General features: G+C 35.6%; 1 protein-coding gene across 4 annotated transcripts in view; it reads left to right on the top strand.

Moving 5' to 3' along the window:
- Positions 1 to 19,971, top strand: part of CSNK1G3 (casein kinase 1, gamma 3) — a 61,343-nt gene that overhangs the window by 23,625 nt on the left and 17,747 nt on the right. For all 4 annotated transcript variants that reach the window (XM_010561686.1, XM_010561685.1, XM_010561684.1 and 1 more), the window contains exons 4-7: positions 3,440 to 3,588; positions 4,879 to 5,113; positions 15,678 to 15,763; positions 15,891 to 15,975. In XM_010561686.1, coding sequence (XP_010559988.1) covers positions 3,440 to 3,588; positions 4,879 to 5,113; positions 15,678 to 15,763; positions 15,891 to 15,975 — 555 coding nt within the window. The remainder of the gene's footprint in view (positions 1 to 3,439; positions 3,589 to 4,878; positions 5,114 to 15,677; positions 15,764 to 15,890; positions 15,976 to 19,971) is intronic.

The following is a 19,971-nucleotide window of genomic DNA, read 5'->3' as shown; positions in this document are numbered from 1 at the left end:
CAAGTCCTATAAACCTAGACAAAGCCCAAAAGTCTTCTGACTTCTGTATTTTTGAAGGGCTTTTGATGTTTTAAAATGTTACAAAGAAACACAGAGCAGATGCAGTGGTAATAGAGGAGACTAACTTCTCTTGAGAATATTTTGGAGTTAATGTTTTTAAATGTGCAATTGAAAGAACAGAGATTCTCAGAATGTGTCTCGGGCCATTACAAGTGGTGCTCTTTCTTCCAAATTCCCTGTGCTTTTCTTTCTCTTTGTATGCTCAGGTGGTTTGGTTTTGGTTTTGTTTTTTTGGGGGGGGACTTACGCTTCTGTACATCTGTTGGATAACTTAATTTGCTGCTGCAGGTACATCCACATTTCCATGTATAATTCCACCATACCAGAAAGTGGAGTCAGAAAACTTGAACTGTAGAGTTATGATATCCACTTATGTGTACAAGTACCTTTTCTGATCCATTTTCTGATAATTAGGGATGATCTTCTTGAAACTAAACCCACTATCTTGTACCATGTTCTCATGTAGTGTGCAATGTGGTCTATGCTCCTTCATTAGTAGCAATAAGGTACTCTTGTGAAGTCTTTCTGAAATGGGTATGATCATGCATGTTAAGTATATTAGTATAGATATGGGTATCATTATACATATTTAAAAATCAATGGAAACTCTAGTCTTCAGAAAATTGGACAGTTAAACTGGATTTTTAGGGGTTATATTGTCATTATTCTCACTTGTAGGAAAAGAGATTAGTGAAAATGATCTTTAAAATGCTGCATTCATTTGCTTTTAGTTTTGCTAAACCAGTAAGTTTTACCCAAAGCTGTAGCGGACAAAATGACAAATCTCTTGCCCTGAGTGTAAGTAGCACTGTAGTAAGGTATGAAAAACTTGAGACTTGATGTACCTCAAAAAAACACCCAGAGTTAGGGTTGTTTTCATTTTTAAACTTACATTTGATCTGCAGAGATGGCAGGCAAAATCATAGTACAGTCTTGTAACAATGGACACCATAGAAAAAGCTCACATGAAAGCAAAAATACGTTTTCAGAGTATTGAATATTTAGAGTAAATGAGACACAGAGGACACATACTGAAGAGCAAAAAAAATCCAGAATAACTAGCTTCCTTAAGTGAACAAAATTCATTCTGCTGAATGAGGAAGAGGTTCTGTGCATATGAAGAAGTGCAAGATGAATAGAGGCAATGATAACAAGTTATTTTTAATTATATAGTCACACAATGCATATGTAAAGGTGAAAGTAAAATTGGATCATAAGGCTTTAAATACCGCTGTTTTCAAATTTCTGGGTTGCTTGGCTTTTTAAGGCAGGTGTTTATATCAAGCCATAAAGTCCAGAAGTGCAGGATATTTTCATATTGGTTTTTGGAATATATGTGGTGTTCATTGTGTTGGTGAAGAATATGAGTATATATGAACATGAAGATAGAACATGGCGTTGTTACTAGCATAGTTGTAAATGCACTGCTTGAGAACATTAAAGAACATTTCTGATCTTTTGATGTCTGCATTTATTTTGTCAAATATTCTTTCAGGAAGCACTTTGTAATGAAGCAGATGATCTTACGTGCACTGCTAACTTAAACTGAAAGTTGGATATGTCTCTGCTAAAGGTTTAGATACCTTTAACTGATTTGTTAAACACATTTAACTGGTTCTCCTGCTGTGCCAGGAGAAGCCTTTTTATATGGACGTGCTTATTTTGCTTCTGTTCAGGGAAAAGAATAGAAGTAATTTTTACAGGTAACAGGTAGTTTCGCTGGTCTAAGGAGCTGCACATGAGGAGACCTTTGTTCAGTGATTCCCGTAACAGACTAGATAGTAAGGGAATCTTCTCAGTGCAATGCATGTGACTGTTAGCCCTAGTTTTCAAGACTTTAATGGCCTTGCTATCACGAGCTATCTGAGGAAACGTGTACTGTAAGTATGTGTTCCTGCCAGGGTTTCTGGATTCTGCCATAGAAAACTCACAAAAATCAATGTTTCAACACAGTAGTACAGTCTTTGTTTTTTATAGTTTTTATGAACCTCAAATTAACATATTCTTCAAGTGTTTTGTGTTGGAGAATATAACGCTGATATTTTGCACCAGGAAAAATCTTAGACTTAGAAATAATTTTAGACTCCATGCAAGATTTGAAAACAAATGTTGCTTTAACACTAAATTTGTCTTTTGTCCTCCAAGGTAGATGTATTTTACACCTGTTTACAAAGTATTTAAGAGATTGTTAACTGAACATACAGTGGGATATTTTTGTGCCTGTATGTTGTGTTTGGAAATGATGTATGTTTTGTTCTGAACTTAATTTTTATTTTAATAATTTTCTAAGTAAAAAAAAAAAATTATACAACTAAAGCTTAAAATTTTTGTGTGTTAGTATAAAAATTTAAATGTGAAGTTGTGTTTTATTCAAAGATATTCTTTTAAATAATTGTAATGATTTGACAGAATAGAATTTAGTGGATTCTTTCTGGACATCAATTTTTAAAGAATTTAAGAAGTTGAGTGGTGTCTGGTGTGATACATTAGAAGTGAAATCAGGGTGAATCTTTGGCATAGGTTGCCCTTGAGACTTCTGAAAGTTCCCTTTGTCATCTGTTCTTATGATTACATTAAAAAAACCCCCTCTCCTACACATAGTTTGAATTAATAAATCTCAGTCTACCACACATTCTACTAGAAATTAGTTTAACCCCCCCCAAATTTCCACTGTGTGGTGTTTAGATTTTTAATGGGCTAACACACATTTAAGAAAAATATTTTCTTTTATGTACTATCTAAACAGAAACTAAAAATAATGGAGGAAGAGAAGATAGGAGAAGCCTTCCAGTGCAAATATAAGTAGAAAATGCTTGTATTTGGGAAAAAAAATAATACTAACAGGTGATGATGATAACAATTTGTCATGTATTTATTTTGATGATGCATCTAAAACTTAATGTCTCATTAAACTTGAGGATTTGTTAGCCTCCTTTGGATTTTTAAATGATTTCTAGAGATAGTAAGGTGGTTTTATTTCTGAATATAGGTTTGTCATAGCCTTAATTTACAAATTTTAATTTGTGTTTTTTTTAAAAGGACCTTATTTAACCCTGTTTTCATACATTCTTAAAATCCTGTTTCAATTTACAGTTACAAAACTGAACAGATAGGTTCTGATTTTTATTTTTTATAAAAAAACTTTAGATCTTTCACAAGTCAAGAATGTAATATTCATAAAATATTTAATGAAACTGGTACTACCTTCATTACTCCCGTTGTATCTTTTACCTGTAGTTCTTGCAAGGTTTTATTGTTGCTGTTGTGTGAGAAATGTATTTTTAACTTCAGATCAATTTGAAATCAGGTAGGAATTTTACTGGTATGTTCATTATTCTTATTTAACCTCTTGTAATTACTTTGTGTCTTCATTTTACAGATGGAATACCTCAGGTTTACTATTTTGGCCCATGTGGCAAATATAATGCCATGGTGCTAGAGCTACTTGGACCTAGTCTGGAAGATTTATTTGACTTGTGTGGTAGGACATTTTCTCTTAAAACCGTTCTTATGCTAGCCATACAGTTGGTAAGTAGAATAGATGTTAATTTGAGTGTTCATTTGAATAACTAAGTCAGTCTTCAATGGATTAAATACTTATTTCACTTAAGAGATTTGTACTTCGCATGTTTTGAATTGGTGATGGTGGTTTCTAAAGAGCCTGTGATACAGTTTTAGCAGGAAGACTGTTATATGTCACTTTAATTTACTTTGTTCTAGTTTTTCAAGAATCATTGCATGAACGTAGCTTCATTGTGTCTTCTGAGTTCTCATAATCACAACCTGAAATCATGAATTTTTAGTATGACATACTGAATTAAAAAGAAAACCTTCATGAAACAAAAATAATTTCAATCCATGAAAGCAGCTGGATGATGGGACTACTATATAGCATAAATATTTTTCCTGGGCATTCTTGGAAAGAAAGCAAACAAATAAACAAAAAAATCCCTCAAACCCTTTCAGAAATACTAAAATAGTACAAAATTGTTCAATGAAGAATTTTTCCCTTTTTTTGAAGATTTCCTGATTTGGTTCCCACCTGAGGGTGAGTAGAAGTGGGAGGAGAAAGAGAAATAAGGCTTTGCATGTTTACCTTGATACAATGTGTTTTAAATAAGTCCTTATGAAATATTAATAATACTGAATTTCCACTTCCCTAAATAGGTAGTGATATTTTTACCCAAGAAGGGTAAAAATAGCTGTTTAAAACAGGACAGTAATTGTATAACAGGCCTGCAACTATAGACATAATAGACATAATCAGCTTATTTGCAGCCAAAATGACAATGCTCAAGTCATCACTGATCCAAAGGTCATCTTTCTTTAATACTTGCTGTTCCTTTCTGAATATATAAATTTTGGTAGAAAGTGATCCAGCTAGGATGGAGGTTATATGCATAGTGGTGAATTTTCAGGGCTTCTTTCGTTTACCTTTAATATGTAATAAATCTACATGGAACTTTGCTGCTTGATGACATAATTTCTGATTATAGTTCTAATGTGCACAAAACATACTTGGTGCCAGCTGTTCCTGAAGAAGCTAACTTCTATTATATACTGATTCATGTCTAATGTCCAGTGTGAAAGTTTCCAATATACCATTTGGTGTATCTGCTTAGGGAATGTGCTCAGATTTCATTAGATTTAACTAGGAGGTACCTTGTTAAGAGCAATAGCGCTTTGGTTTTAAGGTGATAGGAGGGGTGATTTCCTCTAAATATGAAGTCAATGTAAGATATTTAGCTTCTGCCACAATTTAATGTAGCGACCTGAAGCTTAAACTAAACTTTCTGTTGTTTTTTTCTTTTACTGAAGATTTCTCGTATGGAATATGTGCATTCAAAGAACTTGATATACAGAGATGTAAAACCAGAGAACTTCTTGGTTGGACGACCTGGAAACAAAACCCAGCAAATTATTCATATTATAGATTTTGGTTTGGCAAAGGAGTATATAGATCCAGAAACAAAGAAGCACATACCATATCGAGAACGCAAGAGCCTTACAGGAACAGCTAGATACATGAGTATAAATACGCATTTAGGAAAAGGTACGTGTGCTTTTTAAGTGGAGAAACAAGACTTCAACAGCTGTCATTTGTCTGAAATAATCTTGTTTTCAAGTTGTAATTTTTCTCAGTCTGTAGTCATTAAGAACTGCAAGTTTCGTGTACTGTGCTAAATTATAGTTTGCTCTTATGGAAATACTATTTATGGGAATAATCATCATGGTCATGTCTCAGCAAATAATTATGTTATTTTTGTTAGATATCCATAAAAGAAAGATGAGGTGTATCTTTTTGTATTATAAAATCTTCACATTAGAAGTATACCATGGTGGGGTGGGGTGGGTGGGAAGTTGGCATGCTTATTAGAGATGCCAAAGTGAATAGGTTGCAGCAACAAGGTTTTCAATGCTACCATGCCAGTTTTTTGATCCATGCACTGGAATAAAAGCAGCTTATATTTGATGCTTATTTCCTGCTATTTATTTATTTATTTTTTAATGCTTATACTGTTAATGAGGCTTTGTCAGAGTAGTTAAAGGTTATGCTAGTGTTGTAAATATGATGAGTTAAAGAAATGACCGGATATAGAGAGAGAAGTTACTGAATGAGTAAATTTAGCTGGAAAAAGGTGAGTGAACACTCAAAGCGGTCTTTGTTTATTCCAGTTATATAGAGGTTTTCTAGTGAAAACAGGTTTGACACCTTTGAATTTGTATAAACGAGTTGCTCATCATTGCATGGTAGTCACTAATTAGGTTGCTCTTTGAATTGGTCATAAAAAATGTTGCACAATACTTACAGTTCAAAGGTACTTCATGTTACTATGGCAAATGAGAAACCATTCACATTTTCGAGATAGTACTAAGGTGCTTTATCAATAAAATCAGACCATAGTAGCTTGTGGTTAGCAGCCATAGCTGATAAAATGATGTTAACACGTAGAATTATAGAATCATTTAGTTTGGAAAGGAACTTTAAGACCATTGAGTCCAACTGTTAACCTAACACTGCCAAGTCCACCACTAAACCATGTCCCTAAGCACCACATCTACACATCTTTCAAATACTTCCAGGGATGGTCACTCAACGACTTCTCTGGGCAGGCTGGTCCAGTGCTTGACAACCCTTTCGGTGAAAAATTTTTTCCTCCTATCCAATCTAAACCTCCCCTGGCACAACTTGAGCCCATTTCCTCTTATCCTATTGCTTGTTACCTGGGAAAAGAGACCAACACCCACCTCTCTACAGGTGTAGAAAGCGATCAGGTCTCCCCTCAGCCACCTTTTCTCCAGGCTAAATAGCCCCAGTTCCTTCAGCTGCTCCTCGTAAGACTTGTGCTCTAGACCCCTCAGCAGCTTCATTGCTCTTCTTTGAACATACTGCAGCATCTCAAATGTAGTTCAATTTAATGTATTTTTTATAATAAAGTCATAATAGATTTCCTTTAAAGGATCATGATTAGGCATATGTGTTCAGCCTTTATGCTTTTTTAAAAAAAGTATTGAACTCTCTCTTCTATAGGCAAAAATTTGTTTACTTAATTATTATGAGGCGTTTCTGCCTATGTCTGCTTTTGTCTTGGTGCCTGCCTTAGTCTCAAAATAAATTGGGATGCAGGACCTGTCTTAACTTTCTTGACTACTAAACTGACTTCAGATATGCCTTTTCTATGAAAATGTAAAGAATATATACAGTTACTGTTTAGTGCATTCCATGGCAAATGTAGATCTGTGTTTACAAAACATAATTCAACACCACTTCAGGACAGCAAACTTGGGAAATTTGCAGCATCTCCAGGCAAGTTAAAGAATGTGGAGCTTTTTCAAATTAAACAAAACCTGTAAATCTTCAAAACAGATAGGAGGAAAACTTAAGCAGGTACATTTAACTGATGATGAAAAGAAGATGTTTTTCTATGTTGACATTTTAAAAGGGTATTGATTTCACATGGCCAAACATTACTTTATAATTTAAAATTACTTTTGAATTGTATTTCACCTGACTACCATCTCTGCATCCTGCTACTTTGTTTCTTCACAAGCAAAGCTGAAGGATTTAATTTCATGATGCACAAACCAATTCTGCCATTCATTCTGGATTTTGGCATGAGTCGATCTCTCTTTCTCCACACAGATTTCTAAAACAACCTCAGACTTCTCTGTTAAGTAGGGGAAAAAAGCAGGTGTAACTATGTCTATGTTATGCCTCCATACGTAAGAGGAACAGTGCATATAAGATCCCCAGATTATTAGAAGCATATGGTCCAATATGAATTGGACAATTCCTGAAAGGTGATCCCAGTCACTTGATAAGAGCTGTATTTGGGTACTATAAGACAAAATTTAAAAAACTTTTGCATATTTTAAGGGAAATGGAAAAAATTCTGTTTAATGGGTAGCTGTCTTGCCTTTGTATCTGATACCTGATTTTGGAGGCAGCCTTCTGACTTGCTTTTAAGATCTCAATAGCAGTCCCACATCCTGGAAACACCTTCACAGGGTGGCTACCTTCCTTAAATGCATGCTTTTAGTTCTGAAAATAAGACAAAGTAGTAGTTGTTTCCCTTTTTAAAGGTAGGAGGTTGGGCTCTTGTGCCCATCTTTTCAGTTTTTTGGAATGGCTTCTGTAGAAAGTATAGAATTAATTAAAGTAAGTAACAGGTATTTGAGATACTTTCTGCCAAGTATATGAAGCACTGGTGTAATTCTTTGTACTTATACATCACGAATGCACAACTTTCAACAATATTGGTTGTCAAAGAAACACATTTAATATCTAGAATATAACCAAGTCTTGTGAAAAGTAATTGAGACTCTGGGCTCTGTAAACATCCTGGAATACAGCTTGCTTGGCTAAGCTTATTCAGTGGATTTTTATGTAACGGAGCAGCTGTGAAACAGTTACCCAGTTTACTTTTCTCTTTTTAAAACTAAAGCTTTCATGCATAAAGAAGCTAATTAACATAAAAAAGTTTAACTGTCATGTTGTAGTTGAATAGATGAAATGAAACAGGTGAGAAATGTCTTCCTCTTGCTGGCAAGGTGAGTCTTGGTAACTTGAGGGAATTTTTTTTTTTTTATTATTGTTCTTGCAGACTTCCATTTCTGATAATATAAACAAATTCTGGAAACATCCTTCCTTCAAATAAGCAATTTGTGAACAAGATTGACATGGACAAAAGAACTGAGGAGTAGAAGGGCCTAAGTTTTGAACTGCAGCTTAAGTACTTAAATAGGCCTGGTTTCCATATTTAGATTCCAACACATTTTGTCCTTCTCCAGAACTTTTTCAATACCTGAAGTATGTCAGTGTTTTCATGTAGTTTTCTACTCAGCCTTTCACTGATGAGCAAGATTTTTTTTTAAAAACAAAAATAATATTTATAAAATAGTATGAGTAGTGATTCTTTTGTAAGATACACTAATGTGCACTTTTGCATAGTTCGTGTCTGCAAAGCAACCTACAGAGTTAAAAATGCAAATTAGTGTATTTGCAGTCTGTATCTTTAAAGATTGTTTATTAGTATTCATTCTAAATAGTTTATTCTAAGTAGAATACAGTGATAAAAATTTAAGAATTTCAAGGTGTTCAATAAATTGATGAAAGTAAATTTTACAAGGAATTGTGTAGCAGTTTACTGCAGGTTCCAGATTAAAACATACAGCTTGCAGTGTGACAGCAGATTAAAAGGTGGGCCACTGAACGTGGTGCTTAGTTGTAGAAGGAAAGAGTGATGATTCGTAGTAGTTGTCATGGAAAGGAAGACCAAACGGATAATGAAGAAAATTACAAACAACTACAGGTTTCAGCATTACATATTAAAGCTAACAAACCTTTCAGTTTATTGAAATCTAAAAACTAATGCACTAAAATCCTGGCATGTTTCAGGAGTTGATTCACAAAGTGTTCAGTTATGCCTACCACAGGGCTGTAAATTTCAGGGTGTAAGTAGAAGGCCAAAGTCAGTGTCAGCCATCTGATGTTCATCTTCTGCAGTCAGTGACTAATAGTCTCCAAAGGTCGATATTGACTACTTCAGAGTTGACAGTTGTCTTTGCTTTCAACTGCCTACCCACATGTTTTCATGTGGATGGGGGAAATGAGGGGAAGGAAGCTCTCCTTATTTCAACTGATACTTTAGACCATCAGGATATTACCCTCATTCTACTTTGTGCATCTTCAACTGCTGGTTTGAATCTTGGAAAACATCTCAAAATTAGAAGATACTGGTTATGTATTTCAGCAGTGGACAGTTTAAGTATCAGCATCCCGATTTGCCATAGCATCATGGCCACTGTGGTTCCTTTCCTCATTACAGAAATGGCTGGTGACCCTTGGCAAGTAAAGAAAGATTCCAGTAGTGGACTGCTAATTGTAGAATGGTTGAGGTTGGCAGGGACCTCTGGAGGTTGTCTTGTTCAACCTCCTTGCTCAAGCAGGGCCACCTAGAGCTGTTGTCCAGGACTGTGTCCAGACAGCTTTTGAATATCTCCAAGGAGGGAGACTCCACAACTCCTGTGGGCAACCTGTGCCAGTAATACATGTTCCTTTAGTACACACAGAGCAGAAAACTTTCGCTACTTTCTTACCACATTAAGTTGTTACTGGTTTAGTAGTTACAGTTGGAAGTTTGTCAGATGGATAAACGATTTATTTATTAACTTTTAAAATATTTATTAGCGGTAATGGTTATGAGCTTAAACTGATATGTTATTGTTTTACAGTTGTATCAAAATAGGAATCCTTTTCCTTTTTCAGTTAAATTTATTTCCACAATGGTATTGAAATCATATCTTAGAACGGGCCTACTAGAACACATTTTGGCCTTTCCCCCACGTTTTAGAAATAAACACAGTATCCAGCTGTATTTGAGCAATTCCTTTAGTGTTTGAAAATGGAAGGACAATCCAGCAGTATCTACTAGTGCTATGATATTTTCTAGTTATGACCACAATGATGACAAATTTGTCATGACTCCAAGTCTTGTCATCATTGATGTCAGTGGGTTTTGAAATTCTTGATAAGAAGCAGTCTCTTAATTAAAACAGTATAATAGCATATTCCAGGTGATTTAAATACAATGAAAGACCTCCCACCCCACTTACCCATACAAAAATGCATTGTATATGAAGTTGGCCTTAATTCTGTATGTATTCACGTAGTAAGAGGATGTGTAAAAAGTAACTGAACTATTGTAATCTTGTCAAGTTTGCTAGGTTTATTATTCTTCACGAAGTAAAGACTGAAACTGCATTGTTGTTAAGCTATACTAGAGCCAAAGAGCTTTAAGATTAGATTAAATGATTTTTCATTTAAAGAATAATAGTATAAATACTAGTATTTCCTGATGGTATCATGAATATTTAACCCCGAGGACAATTTAAAAACTTGATAGCAGGGTTTGAACTTACTAAACATATCTCTTAGAATGCAAGTTCCTCAAGCAAGGGAAGCATCTGCTTTATTTTTCAGGCATGGTATACCAAGTTGGTGTCAGCTTAAGGTGATACAACCAAATTTAAATCAAATAAGCTTTTTCAGTCCTTCTTAAATAAGAGACAACCCCCAACCCCCAATATCATTTAAGAAAACAAACCAAAAGGTAAAACTGGTAATTACTTGAAACTTGAAGAACATAACTGAATTTTGAGGAGATTACGTGTCTGATATTAACACAGGAATATAGTAAATGACACTTCCTTTTTCAAGGGAGACTTTTCCATTCCTTAGGTAGAATTTTGATCTCTGGTTGGACAGGTTATTTTTGTCTAATGGTAGCCTGTTTAATGTGTATGAAAGTTCTGCCAAATTCAGCTTGTGTATCATGGGTAGTTCTGTACCCCTCAGCCTGATGCAAAGCCATGAGGAAGAGTGGATAGGTATATACTGCCTCCTCTGGCCAAGGTAGCTGTGGCAAAGCTAATACTCTTTTCAGTAGCTTGTCTCACTTCAATGTAGTAGGTCTCCTTCTCACAGGAGATTCTCAAATATATAGATAATTCTTAAATGTAGATGGAAAAGGCTTAGAATGAATTTCTGAAATCTTTACAGTGATGTTGCTAAACCATGCAAAGGAGCACAACCTCATGTAATAACTCCTGCTTCAGTTCAAACTCAGAGCAGTGGTTTTTCTTGACTTGATTATTTTGCAGGCATTTCTTGGGTGACAGAATTATTTGTCATTATCTCTTAGGTCTAACAAACACTGAACAGTATAAATGGGGCTCTTAGTTTCATAGCCTCTCCTTTATGCAGCGTTTGTTTTTTTCTGTGTGTTCTGTGATTCCCCTCTAAAAATGTAGTGTTTTATTTCATTTGTGTGGTGGGATGTACAGAACACTAAAGTTCTTCAAGCTCTGTTGTTCCTTTGGTTGCAGAGACAGTGGCATATAGGATATATTCAGCACTGAAAATACTGGTAGTAAGATAATTTTTTAGGGCAATATTTTTAATCTGTAGGTAATTTTACCAGCAACTTGAATGGTCTAATAGCAAAACTAATGCATGTATTACTGCTTCTTGACTATCCAAAGTTTCAGCTGACTCAGCTGAAAACACATTTTTTAGAGAAGAGAGAGTCTGTCAGGTTTAATTCTCTTACAGGTTGATTTCAAGTATGCATTTGTTGAACTGTAACTGGTTCTACGTTAGTACGTACGAATAAGAAAGTATGTTGTCCTTTGATCAAAAGTATATTTTAGGATCCATAGTGTTTAAAACTGTCATAACAAGTGCATAGTCAATAGAAAGACTTTAAATGTTTGCATATGTTTACTTGAAACTTGCACAAGATTTTCAAGGCCCACTCTTTTGAGGTGTATATAGAAGGTGATGTATAGCTACTGAACCTCATGTAGCCAGTTATTTCAAGAACCTTTTGTTCCAGAAACAGACATTTGGTCAAGAGTTTCTGGTAGTTTTGTGCCAAGCTGGGAGTTTGTATATGGAATAGAAGATATTTTGTCTATGTGAAAAACAATGTGGCATTATTCAAATAGCTGTTTGAAGGAAATAGAAATATTCTGCAGCCCTTATCAGCATGTAGCTGGTGCCCTTGCTTCTATAAGGAAATTTCTTTTGGGGATAAAATTACTCCATGCTTCTTTTCCAGTCCCCTTCATTTTCAGGAAGGGAGAGAGGGGGATGCCAGAGAATGTAGATTCTGACTGGGAAATTCTGATATTCTGTATTTAGGTGCTGTGCTTTGTGCTGATTACCCTCCAGGAGTCCCAGCAACTTTTACTTGTCACTGAGGCAGCAGTGCGGATGAATTCCTTTTCCAGACCTAGGACTCCCATGGGAAGCTTACTAGTCTCCTTCTCGTACCTACTGAATTATTACTGTACCTCAGGGGCAGGATTGTAGCTGCCTTAGATAAATACTTTTTTCTGTGTAAACTAACCTTACAAATCCATCATTATATGAAAAAAAAGCTTCTAATACAAGCTGAGCTAAATAAATCTTTGCTTCCTTAATTAAAGGTATAACAGAAAATAGTATTTTTTTTCCATAAAGTCTACATTATTCTTAACACAACAGTATGGCATACAATGTGTACTTATGATAAAATTGGCATACAACTTCACTTTTCTGAACCAGAATCATTAACTTCAGGATTCATGATTTTGTTCAGGAAGGGATGCTATTTTTTCGCCTCAAATTATATTATCGTACAGAATCATATCATTTTTAGTAAGACTACAAACTCTGGGTGATAACTTTCAAATTGGTTTTTTTTGCTAAACCTTATAGACTGACAGTTCAGGATTGTCACTTTCCATCTACTTTGTGATTACAGTAATGAATCTGTGTATCAAACTGTGAAATTGTCCTGGTAGCTAATACTGTGTTTTCTGATCTAAATGGATAGTATGTTTGTACTGTTTCAGCATTCCTATAGCAAGCAGTAAAACTTTGGAGGGGAATGCAGTGTTTATAATGGATGCTTACTGAAGACTGAATGTCTGTTTTTCGACCTGTGTTATGGTTACTTTACCATGTATGCTAAAAAAAGATAATTTCTGGAGATAGCCTGCTGAATGAGATTCTAGTTCTTATTAAAATCAACCTGTTTGAATTGAGATGATTAATTTGTTTATATCTTGTGAACTAAATATCAAGTATTAGTTTCTTACTAATTTAGGTAGCTTCAGGTAACCTCGAGAGAGAGAAAACTGTGTGCCCTGAAGCTTTATTGTGTGTTTGTCATCTTAGGATCGTATGACCTTTTAGGCAACAGATCCTCTCAATCTCATTAAATTGTGATGCATTAGGATCAGCGTACATCAGCAGCCCTTCCTCCAGACGATGCTTGAAATCCTTTTGTGTTTCAGCTGGTCCACTGCTAGTTTTTTTCCAGTTTTCAGAGGTCCTTCTTCCAACAATAGCAATATAATATTTGGGTTTCCTGTTTCTCAGGCTTATCTTGAAGAATTCCATCCATAGGAAAGGATATTTGACTACTATTTTTTAATTACTCCAAAGCGATCAGTGAAGAACTCAGATGGATTCTAAATAAAAATCTTCTTCCCCCAAAATGAAAACAAATAAAAAAATCCTTTCCCATAGCAGATTCTATCCTACAGAAATATCTCCAAATGGTCCAAAGCTATTAAAAAAAAAAAAAATCCTCTTAATTAGAAAGAATTTCAGGGTAAAGATTGAAAGTTTCTCCTTTCATACAAAGGACTCTCAGTGAAGGAGCAATTGCCTCAGTAAGTTTTTTTTAATTTTTTGAAAGGAGAAGAGGTTAATTTTTCATCAGCATAAGCTATAGAAGTTAATGCAAAAGAGGAATTATTGTCCCTTTAGCAAAGACCAAATAGAACTTTCCAGTACATTTTTGTGGGCTGTACCTTAGTGTTGCCCATAGATGGGCCATCTGTTGTGCACTTGTGACATACGTGTATGTTTTGGCACTATCTTACCACTGATCTTTCTTACATAAACCACACACTGCAATGCACAAAATGTTTGTCATGAGCAGTGCTTCTGAAGTACTCATGATCTCTGTGTCAACCCTATCTCATAAGAGTACAGGATTTCTGCAGGCAACTGGAGTCAACATTTCTTTCATGTACTGAAACCTGTCAGGCACAGAACTCTACTGCTTATTCCTGCTTTCTTCTTAACCTGTGTGGTTGGCATCAGGATAGCATATGGTCAGTCAGTGAATGGGATGTTGCAGGGTTGGCAGAGAAATTCAAATAAGACCAGATTGTCTGGAGGGCGCTCAGTGAGAAAAGTGGCAGCAGTGGACAATAAGAGTGGAGGAGTGGACACAAACAAGAAGAGTATTGGCAAGGCAATTGGAAACATGGAAACGTGTGAAGGAGAAATAACTGTGAAAGAGCCTCATGGCGGGCAGATGTGTGGTCTGATGAAGTAAGGGGCTAGATGTAGTCTATGCTCTGAATTACCGTACTTTTTTTTGTTTTTTTTCTTGTTCATTTGCTAGTATGTGTTTACTCACTGTTCACATGAGAAGATAGGGGTAGAAAACAGAGTAATAAGTAAATTGCTCTTTTTATATGAAGATTAAGAATTGTTTTTCAGATGCAGTGTATTTGTGGCAATATTTTGTGTTGATCCGATCGAAGCCATGTTGGCTTTATTAACTTTCCTGTGTTCAAAATCTAACAAAACATTTTTTCATTTATTTTTCTGCTCCATTTCTCTTGCTGTCAAGGCATAGTGTTTTTGTCTTTGTGAAAATACTGAGTAGAAACAACCTTAATATTTTAGTTTTCTGCCTTCTGTCAGGGAGGAAGTCAGAGGTAGATACTACCTGTTACTACAAATCATAATACACTCTGTAACAGTTGTTTCAACAGCAGTACAGAATGAAGACAGGTGAAAATGTAAAAATCTGTTTTCTACTAGTCATTTAAAGACTTTTACTGTTCTCTATTAAATTCAGCTTTCCTAAGAATAATGGATTTTATTTGAAAATAATATGGAATGTACTTTGAAAACTGTGAACTTTGAATGCACTGCATTTTCCTTGTTACTTTCCTTTTTCTTTAACCTTCTGTAAACTTTTTGAAGGACTGCCACTGCTCTACTACAGATGAAAAATTGTAGCAATGCCAGACATTGTCTTCTCTAACTTAGCTTTTAAGTCAGCTGGACTTGAGAGCAGGCTGTATGTACATGCCTCTCCATGCTGCTTTCTGATCAAATAATAAGACTTTTGAGCCTCTTTCAGTCCATCTTTGGCTTACTCAGAAATTCCATAAGGGGTTCCTGAGAAACATATCAACTTTTCCATGATTTATAGAGGAAAAATGAGTTAAATTAAAGCTTTCTTAAATTTTTTCAAGTTCACAACTAATGGATCAAAAAAAATCAGAATTAAAATGCAATTATATATGTAAAGGGTCAAAATACATTTTCAAATAAGAACAATTTCTTAGAGCAAGATAATTTGTTTAAAGTACTGTTGAGATGAATATACCTACAGTCTGCATCTGCTTTTCATGATCACTTTGATTTCAAGTACTTTATACCTTAGAATTATTTTTCCATAATTTGGAAGCTAATCTTTTAAATATAATGTAAAACTATGCAGATTAAATGTTCTAATAATATTTGAATTTTGTTTCAGAGCAAAGTAGAAGAGATGATTTGGAAGCTTTAGGTCACATGTTTATGTATTTTCTAAGAGGAGGCCTTCCGTGGCAAGGTTTAAAGGTAGTGATTTTTCGTATCTTTATCCTATTTTCAGATCATCAGCTTTTCTTGCCATGATCTTTTTCTTTTTCAAAGTTTGTCTGCAAACTGTATAACTTAAGAAGCTTGTTTTGTTTTTGTGTCATAGGCTGATACATTAAAAGAACGTTACCAGAAAATTGGAGACACAAAACGAGCAACCCCCATAGAAGTGCTGTGTGAAAACTTCCCAGGTGATGTCTACTGTTAATAAAAATGTTATGTATTGAGTTAGAAAACGAAACTGTCATTGATAGTTGTTTAATATCTGGTTTAAACAATAATAAAATAATGCTTCCAAATATGTGTATTATGTACTATGGTAATAGATGCAAGAATTATCCTTTGAAAGAGCAGTAAGCTAATGCTGGTGTTCCTCAAAGATAGATTCTTCTAAAGGAAACATTAAAAAAAATTGATACATATTCTTACAGTTATCAACTAGTCTACACATGTGTCTTCACACATAAAGTTTTGCGAGCCTTTTCAGCTCAAATCTGATATCCTATCACTTTTTAAAACAAGCTGCATTAGGAACAGCTTGAAATAATATTAAACATAACTTGCAATTAGTTTCAGGTGTGACTTCTTTTTCTCCTTAAGTGCACAGAGAATCAATGAGGTATTGGAAAATTGGAGAGTAGCAAATATGACACTTTAAAAAGTTGGACTAATCAGCTTGGGACAGGGGACGCACCACCATGACATGGACACGATTTTGCCAAAATAAAAATAAACACCTTGCAAAGTAATCACAGTACCAGTGGATTTGCTGAGAATAGCTCATGACAAACTGATTTGATTTCCTCTTATGAAAGGAAGTCCTGTCCACAGCAGGCCTTGTGGACAGGAGGCAGATGTTTTATGTCATGAAATCTTAGTACTTACGCTTTCGACCTTCTTTTTAAATATCTTCACAAGTCATCTTAAAAGTATAATTAAGAGGAATCTTCTATGGGAAGAAAAGTGTAAAACAATTTGAAGTAGTTAAGTACGTTGTTGCCACATTTGAAACATTTCAGGTATTCCACAGCGATCTCTACTGGATCTGCTCAGTATTTTTGAGTGCCTTGTATAATCGAGAATGTATATTAAACTTGCAAATGGTAAGTTTGAAGTTAGTAAGCTGGACAGTGGGGTTAGAAGGAAAGCATCCTGACACAAATACAGTCTTAAAAATATAAGGTACAGTTCAATAAAACATATTCAAGGCAGTCTATGAAGATAGGATCAAATCCAAATTAAGAATTATTGGGTATGGAAAAGTTCCTTAGGTAATGACTCAAAGTCAGTCAGTCACAAAGTAAATGCAAGTGAACAGTGTCATGGTGCTACATCTTTAAAAACAAACAAACACCCCCCCCCATACTAAATTGGATTATATAAACAGGATAGCCTGAATGATTTGCCATTTCTACTCTACTTGATTCTGTAAAGCCTCAGCTGAAGCAATATGATCAATTTTGGGGACTGTACTTCAAGAAAATGTATCCCATTGTAAGGGTATCTTACAAAGAAGTGTGAGTGCTTATGTGCCGTATTTGCTAGACCGATCACCAAAGACTGAAGGAATGAAGATTGGTTTAGTCAAGATTGTGAGGGAAAGAAGTTCTCATGTACCTTTTGGCTGCTACAAACGTGAAAGGAATCAGTTTGCTATACCCACAGCAGCTAGGACAAAGTAATGGATGTAATCCAAAACGGTTAAGTTTAGACTTGAACTCCCGTGTTTCAAATATAGTGAAGAGCATGAAGGGATCACCATTGCCAAGGAGACTATGGAGCTTCTTTCACTGGAGTTCTGTGAAAACAAACCAGACAGAAAGGCTGTAAGTGATTTGGTATGGGACAGGGTGGTATACTAGATGGCCTTTTGAAGTTCTTTCCAACCCTGTGGTAAAAATTACTCTATTATCAATTTTTCATAAGTTTTTCATTTCACTTTTTTCTGTGTATTAAAAAACATAGTAAAATCAAGTGAAATTCACTTTTGTTACAGAACTTGGAGCAAGTGGCTGAACATATGTTTGGTAAATTGACAAAAGTTTATATGTGGGGGAAAAAAACCTGTTCTGGAATATAAATCATCTGCATCCAGTAATGCATGCATGTCTTGCATGTTGATTTTTATGTGTAGTTGCTAAAATCCTTTAAATATCTAATTTAAGATGTATATGGTGCAATTCCTGGAAATAATTATGCATGAGTAGCTCCGTATTTCTAGTGGACTGTTTCCACCAAATCTAATCAAGTACATGCTTGCTGACAGGATTGGATCTGAAAAATGGAATAGGGAAGAGATACTTGACCTTGGAGGGCACAAAAGATAAACTTCTTTGATAGTACATATGTACATTTTCATAGTAAATGTAGTCTTGTATGTGGAATTTTTTGCATATCCAGGGATTTATACCTTTTCCTGTCCTTCGTGTCACTTGAGACATAGAATGGAATGAGAAGTACATCCACCGTCATTTTAATTCTTTTTAGTCAGCCTGCAGACTGAGCTAGCTGACTGATGTTCCATGAGGCAAGAACACTGTAGTATCAGTGAAAGATACTTTGGTCTTTGTCACACTTATCTTTTTCATCCCGTTCTGTGGAATTGTACTGTCTTTGAGTGTGCAACACTACTGCTGTTTCAAGCCTTTTATAAAATATGCACAAGGATTTAAACTCTGGAGTTTGTGTTTCAAATGCATGACAAGGGTGGTATTTGATTTTTGGAGTCAGCCAGTTGTAACAGATTAAGCTGCATTAAATGGCTGAGTTCCAGCCTTCGTACCTCTAAAGACATGTCTTGCGTGCTTTGGTTTCTGGTTTACATTGGGAAAATACTGTTAAAGAGGTCCCTCACAATGTGTTGACATTTCTCTTCACCTTCTTCAAATACTGATCTCCTCAGCTGGTATTGCTGACGACTCTTGCTCATCTGCTGAGCTGGACCTTAGGTGCCAAGGAATTCTTCCTATCCACTGTTCCATCTACTTGTGCCTAAAACATAGCGCTTAATACTCTATTTTTGCCTGAACCGAGTAATTTAGGATGTTTCAGCACCATTGTCCTGTTGTGCATTTGTGACAGCACCACCCTGATGCTACTTCATGACTTTTTATTATCAAGCTGGTCTCAAACCTTCACTTCTCACTCTTTCTACCCCACTACCTTTGAAAGAGTTTAACTTAGCATAGCTCAGTCTTAGCACTGCCTCTGCAGTTCTCAGCCATCCTCTGTCAGAAGATGGTCTTCTTACAGGACCTTGTTTGTACCATAATATGTCAGCTTCGCCAGACTTAGTGGAATGAGATGTGTGGGTCAGGGTGAGTGTGCAGCGATACTGTTGTCCTGCTTATGACATATGTACCTCTTCAGAGGATCAGTGAGTGCTGGTGGCATCTACTTTTAACATTATTTGTCCTCTGACTTTCTGGTCATAGAGAGGTGCCTTCTCTTGTACTTTGGGACCACGTGAACAGCCTTTTTGGCATGAGAGTGAGGAGTCATTGCTTTTCTCGTAACGGCTTTCCAGTGGGTGGTTTCCCACTCTTTCATGAGCTACAAAGTTTCCTAAACAAGTTAGATTTCAAGAGCTCTGTCTACCTGGAAATAATGTCGCAGGACTCAGGTCAAGTGCTTCACCTGGTCCACATCAGATTGTAAGAAGTTGTTGCGGTATTCTATTCCAAACTACTGCAGTGTGATTTTTTTTTTTTTTCTTCTTTCTGTAACAGGAAGATGTGGATGGATGCAGTCTGAATGAACCAAAATTTCAGTATGGTTAGGTTGCTGCTCTCTTCAGTCTTCCAGTACTTTAGTTCTTTCTTATAATACCTGCTGGAGTGGAAGGACTTGTAGGACTTCGTCTTTTGTGAAAGCTTGTTAACATTTGTCTTGTCTCACCATCTGCTGTTTTCTCAGACTGTTGTATTTCCACATGTCCCTAATTTGACTTGATTCCTGATGGAGTTACTTCAAATGTAGTCACATGTCTGAGGAGTTTCTCAGTGGGATTTGGAGCTTGTGCTTCAGGTGTTCATGGGTCCTCCCTTTCAGCCCTTGGGTTCTTGTAGTCTTCTGTCCTTAAGGGTGCTTGTTCCTTACAGTTATTGTGTCAGAAGCTTTTCATGGCTTAAACTCATTATCAGGAATGGGACTTCTGTATGCTCTACTCACTTGCCAAGAGATTTGTG

The sequence above is a fragment of the Haliaeetus leucocephalus genome, unplaced genomic scaffold (genome assembly GCF_000737465.1).
Source record: "Haliaeetus leucocephalus isolate CR32 unplaced genomic scaffold, Haliaeetus_leucocephalus-4.0 Scaffold150, whole genome shotgun sequence".
NCBI lineage: Eukaryota > Metazoa > Chordata > Aves > Accipitriformes > Accipitridae > Haliaeetus > Haliaeetus leucocephalus.
This window is presented reverse-complemented; position numbering and strand designations above follow the sequence as displayed.